At 42.0% G+C, this 6,183-nt stretch overlaps 1 protein-coding gene across 3 annotated transcripts in view; it reads right to left on the bottom strand.

Annotated features, from left to right (window-relative positions):
* Nucleotides 1-2,201: 2,201 nt before the first annotated feature.
* The window catches only part of LOC124037641 (peroxisome proliferator-activated receptor alpha-like), a 76,697-nt gene continuing 72,715 nt past the window's right edge, over nt 2,202-6,183 (bottom strand). For all 3 annotated transcript variants that reach the window (XM_046352563.1, XM_046352564.1, XM_046352565.1), the window contains exons 6-7: nt 5,264-5,720; nt 2,202-5,044 (exon numbers count right to left, since the gene is read on the bottom strand). In XM_046352563.1, coding sequence (XP_046208519.1) covers nt 4,800-5,044; nt 5,264-5,720 — 702 coding nt within the window. In that variant the 3' untranslated portion in view covers nt 2,202-4,799. The remainder of the gene's footprint in view (nt 5,045-5,263; nt 5,721-6,183) is intronic.

The raw sequence follows: 6,183 nt of genomic DNA, 5'->3' as shown, positions 1-6,183 counted from the left end.
CTTCCTTTATTTTGTCAGTTACAATACCTTTAATTTATTCAGCTCTCACTGTCAATCAGATGTTATTATTTACTTGAAATAGATGGACAATGACGTTGAATTTTTAAATAATTTTTATTTGTGAATCTATTCAAAGTCAACTTGTTTGTTGTTTAAATTACTAGATAAACATTCATCAAAAATGTACTTTATTGTTACCAAGCCACAGTATACATACACAAAGCATCCAAAGACTGTCTCCAGTCTCTTTGCATGACACTAGCCATAAAAACACTGCATCAACTCTTTACTACAAAAATACACACCTTTTCCTATATCTTCTGCACTCATCATCTCTGCAGAGCTGTATTTGTTATTATTATTATTATTATTATTATTATTATTATTATTATTATTATATGTGTGCTGTATGGCAGGGCACTATAAACTCACTTGAAAAATAAAACAGTACCTCGCTATGTCCTGAGCTAGTATAAACTAAGGGACACAATATTTTCCCTGATACTTGTCAAAAGTCCCTTGTCAATTCAACACAAAACAATATAGATCCTTAAGGGTAGCAGACATCTTCAATTTACCAATCACATAACTTCTCCTCTGGGTTTTTCCTCTAGTGCTTGAACCATTATATAATCGTGTTTTGTATTTACACTATTGCAAGAGAGCAACCTCTCTAATGTGGAGGAATGTAATTGCAAACAGTCGTTATGTTCCACAGATTCAACAATGGTCTGTCTGCCGATCACACATTTGAAACCTTCCCTAATTATGTCATGACGCCATTTGCTCTCTTTGTGTATCTCTGTACTGTGTAGTATCATATCCATACCAGCAGCTTCTGGCAGGAGGACACAGAACTGTACAGAACTGTGTGCAGCTTTACTTGACTCCTTAGTGTTGTATGTCATAGGTTAAGGCACGGGTTGAGTTTACTCCCTCATGTGTTCTGTTCACCTTGTGATTCTACAATCTGGTGGATTAAAGCAGCGATGCATTTTGCAGAGGTCTGACAATCCAGAGTAATAGATATTGTAGAACTGCCATTACAGGCAGCTTGAAATTCAGAAGTTCAAAATCTAACATATGGCATGATTATAATGATTATAATTAAGTAAGTTAGAACACAGCAGTGAGTGAGGAGGGAAGCCAGTAAAACGCTTGATACAGCGGAAGCATGTTAATTAAGCAATATGGCCAGAGGGGGTGTGGTATATGGCCAATATACCACGGCTAAGGGATGTTCTTATGCGCAACGCAGAGTGCCTGGATACAGCCCTTAGCTGTGGTATATTGGCCATATACCACAAACCCCAGAGGTGCCTTATTGCTATTATAAACTTGTTACCAACGTAATTAGGGCAGTAAAAATACATGTTTTGTCATCACACCCGTGGTATATGGTCTGAAATATCAGCCAATCAGCATTCAGGGCTCGAAACACTCAGTTTCTAATAAACAATATACTGCATCTTTACTGCATTTAGCTGTGATGAAATCACTGTTCATTGTGGACAAATTATGAGTGTGTAATGTTCTATATACTGTACATGTATAAGAACAGAGAAGGGATATAGTAGGGCTACAAAAACAACAAACCGTTTGGCTTGAAGAACATAATGAGGCAGTTATGGAGCATTTATGTTCTGAATAGTGAAATTACGCCCTAATCATCCCCTTTATTACCTAATCTTCCACCTGAGACCATAGCATAGAAGGAAACCTGCAGTATTGATGTAGGATCTGTGCCACGATAGCTTATTACCAGTCTTAACGCTGATGATTTACTTATGCATGTTCAAGACGAATAATATATCCATATCATGTTGTTGAGTGAAAATAGTGTCAATAACCCATGAAAGGTTTTGCGTTCAAGTGTTGATATTTGCTATGAGTGCTTTTAGTATCCCTACACCGAAGCACAGCACATAGAGAACATGTTAACTCTCCCTCTCTCTCTCTCTCTCTCTCTCTCTAGTGTGGGAATTAACCAAAGGAATGTCCCCAGTGGGAATCCCGTCTATGGTTGTATCACCAGATACTTAGCTATTCTATTTACATTGCATTTTTCAGCCTAGTTATTCAACGAAACCATTTCTGATATACATATATATATATATGCTTTAGTATAAAAATATGATCCAACTCAATTATAACATTGTCAAATTAGGTAGCGCTTAATCAAAAACATACCTACATTTCTGTACCATTTAAAACATTGAAATGTATTTACCAGACAAAAAGGAATACAAAGCATACCCAATAATAGTTAGTATCTTGCATACCTCTGGTTATAGTTGGGGCAAGCGATCACATAATCACTGAATCTATGTACAAAGCATTAATAGAACATGGTGCAGAGAGTGAAGCTAGGTCCATTACACCAATAAAAAACATTGATTTGTGGATTCATGACAATTTGCTACGGTAAGCAAAGAACAAAAAAACATTCCCTCGCGGAAAATACACACACGTACTGTATATCCTTTCCATCAGAAAAGCATGCACACAGGAAAGATCATTTCATTCTGTCTTTGAAACATTCTCAACAGTTCTGGGAAGGATTGATGGCTGGTTTGATGAGGCAGCTTTAGTATTTAATCTCTACTAGATAAAAAAAACAGGTGTAAATAGTAGCAAAATACCCACTGGACCCTAGTCCATGGAGTAATGAGAGAGAGAGAGAGAGAGAGAGAGAGAGAGAGAGAGAGAGAGAGAGAGAGAGAGAGAGAGAGAGAGAGAGAGAGAGAGAGAGAGAGAGAGAGAGAGAGAGAGAGAGAGAGAGAGAGGCTGTCTAGTTAATGGCTTAAAATGCTGTAAATCTGCTCTCAATCTGCCTTTGTTAAGGTTTTAATATAGTTTGAAGTCATATTAGCCCTTTAATACCAGTATACAAAACAAGATGGAGTGCCAAATATTACAGTATATAAAAGAGTCTCATATCATATCTCGTAAGCACACTGTGCTTTAGTGTTGCGTAAGCACACTGTGCTTTAGTGTTGCGTAAGCACACTGTGCTTTAGTGTTGCGTTGTGGGTGCATTTACACAGTGCATCTCTGATTGGTCATTTCCAAATCAGTCTGTTTTGAATGAAATCAAACCACTTACAAACAAATGTCCTGATGGAGCCATGTTCTGAACGGTGGGGGGAACATTATTGACATGGTAGTTTGTTTACTTTTGTTTGTGAAAGTATTGAAAATGAAAAATCTTTGAAATCATTGAGCTTCACCATGGTTTTATAAAATGAATATAATGCACACCAAAGCCTCCATGTTAGAGTTTGGTCTAGATAGGAGAGGAAAATGAGATGAAGGGCAAGGTATGTGAAAACCATGACTAAAAAGCACATAGTGAATTTTCGGTCGAAGTATGACTAATGAGTAACTGACGTTTGAACAACGGAGACCTGCGGCAGCCAATAATGTGTCCCTCCAACTGAGGCTGTAGGTCTTTGCCCAAAAGAGCAAAGGACTAAAAACTCAGTGGGATATATGGGGAGCACTTTCTGAAACTCTGTAGCCTCATTCATGATAACATTAGCAAATATGCAAATGTTAAATTAACAATTATAGCTGAAGTCATTTTCCCCCCCCAGAGGAATCCAAATTTCTTAGACATGATAAGTTATAGCCTAAGCAGGAGCAAGAGCTTAGAAACACACAGGAGAGGTTTCCCCAAATGAATTAAGCAATATGTTACATTTACTTGTACTGTGAGTTGGATTTTGAGCCTCTGCAGCCACATCCGTACAACAGTAACCTGGTACAGTGAAGGGAAACTGAATATAGGAGAGACACACACACCGGCAGTGACAGAGACAGACACTCATGAGGACCTTATTGACCAATCCCATAACCTCACTGGGGGAGAACATCCAATCGCTAAAAAGCTGCCTTACAGTGAGACACAGTCGCTCACATCTGAAGTCTGTATTCGGCATTGAAGTCGCTTGGGTGTCTTTACTGCAAAATAGGTGTGCAACATTATCGTTCTTTTCTCTCACTCTGAAGTTTGTTACAAAATGACACAGTTATAAAGATACTGCTGGAGTGGTGATTCTGTCGATACGTCCTGCTGTTCATCACTCAAGGGCCTGATTAGGTCAGAGATGTGTGTACCGTATAGGAAAGGGATGCCCTCTAGCAGGGACTCTTGTGGCTATAGTCTGACTGAATCATATGCTGCATTTAGACAGGCAGCTCAATTATGATCTTTTTCCCCACTAATTGGTCTTTTGACCAGTCACATCAGATCTTTTCATATCAGATCTTTTTCAGAGCTGATCTGATTGGTCAAAAGACCAATTAGTGAAAGAAATATCAGAATTGGGCTGCCTGTCTAAACACAGCCACTGTTATCTAAACAAGCAATTGATTATTTGATCCGTGTACTTATTTCTGACGTTGGACAAAGGTGTCTAAACCCAGCCCAATACATGTTCTCTAGTTAGGACACTAACACTAACTCTAGTTGGAACAGGACACTCAGTTCAGCTTCACATTGCCCATCCACACAGGTAATATGGCCATATAGGTCCCTGTGGGGGTAGTGGACCCCACTACAGGTGCCCAGAATATAGTCCTATAGTCCTGACGGTCCTGTTTGAAAGACGAGCAACCCTGCATCTGGGGGTCCAGTGGTTCAATCCTTTCATGGTGGGACTATTCAGAGAGACTGTTCACGCATGTGTCCCCAAAATGGAGGGCAACCTCCTTTCTAGACTCAGTACATGTCCCCAAGATGGAGGGTGAGGTGGGTGTGTGACACAGCACCCACCCTCCTTTCTGGGCTCAGTGTCTCAGTACATGTCTCTGTAGATCTCCTGCAGCAAGGGGTGGAGTGACATGTCCTCTGTTTTCTTGATCTCCTGGACCAACTGAGCGTGCTCGGTGACCAGCTGCCGGAGGTCGGACAGTTTCTGCAGCAGCTTGGGGAAGAGGAAGGTGTCATCTGGGTGGTTGGCCAGCAGGTGGAGCCGCAGCACCTGAACAATGTTCTCCTGCATGCGCTCAATGTGGCCAACGTTCACCAGGCCGGGACGGTCTGAGGGAGAGGAAAGAGGACAGCAAAATTAGAGAAAGAAGGAGGATTATGCCAATCCAAGAAGAGACATTATGATTGGCATAGAGCTGAAGAACAAATCCATCAAGAAGATAAGTAATAACACTAGTAATTAACTACCAATTAGTGGCAACTACCAATTAGTGTACCAATTAGTGGTCATTAACCCCGGATCCCAGCCTCTACCTCTCTCTCTCTTACCTCCACAGCAGATGATGGCGGCCACAAACAGGGCCAGGTCACTGTCATCCAGCTCCAGCCCGTTGAACTTCATGGCGAACTGGAACTTGGGTTCCATCATGTCGCTGAAGGGCCTCCTCAGACTCTTGAGAAACTCCCTGGTGATGAAGCCCGATCCGTAGGCCACCAGGAGGCCGTCCTTGTTCATACATGAGGCCAGCAGGGCGAACAGCGCCTCGTACACGCCATACTTCAGCAGAGTCACCTGGTCGTTCAGGTCCAGGCTGGAGAAGCCGGGGACAGACTTGGCGAACTCGGTCAGCTCTGTGACCGTCTCCACGGAGGTGCACTGGCAGCAGTGGAAGATGCGGACCTCAGCCTCCTTCTCCAGCAGATGGCCCCCAGCCGTGCCCACCATCTTGGCAACGAGGGTCTGCTCTGCCAGCTGGAGGGTATCCATGTCGTGGATGACAAATGGCTGCAGGGACATGAAGGGAGACAGGGTGGTGAGGAGACATACATTTTGATTGAGCTAAAGCACGGATCTTCCACGCTCCGGTTTGAATCTTGGCCATAGTCTGTAGTCGTGTGTAATGAATGCCCATTATGTAGCAACGTTGGTAGATAGGAATGGCCCTATTTCAAACACTTGCCCCTAGAAAGGTTACTGTTGGACTAGTAACCGGAAGGTTGCAAGTTCAAACCCCCGAGCTGACAAGGTACAAATCTGTCGTTCTGCCCCTGAACAGGCAGTTAACCCACTGTTCCTAGGCCGTCATTGAAAATAAGAATTTGTTCTTAACTGACTTGCCTGGTTAAATAAAGGTCAAATTAAAAATTAAAAATAAAATAAAAAACTGAGCAATCGGAGGAGATGTGCCTTGGTCAATGAGGTGACCAACAACCCGATGGTGACTCTGACAGAGCTCCAGAGCTCCTCT

The sequence above is a fragment of the Oncorhynchus gorbuscha genome, linkage group LG06 (genome assembly GCF_021184085.1).
Source record: "Oncorhynchus gorbuscha isolate QuinsamMale2020 ecotype Even-year linkage group LG06, OgorEven_v1.0, whole genome shotgun sequence".
NCBI lineage: Eukaryota > Metazoa > Chordata > Actinopteri > Salmoniformes > Salmonidae > Oncorhynchus > Oncorhynchus gorbuscha.
Note: the sequence above shows the minus strand (reverse complement) of the source record. Positions and strands in the feature narration are given on the sequence as shown.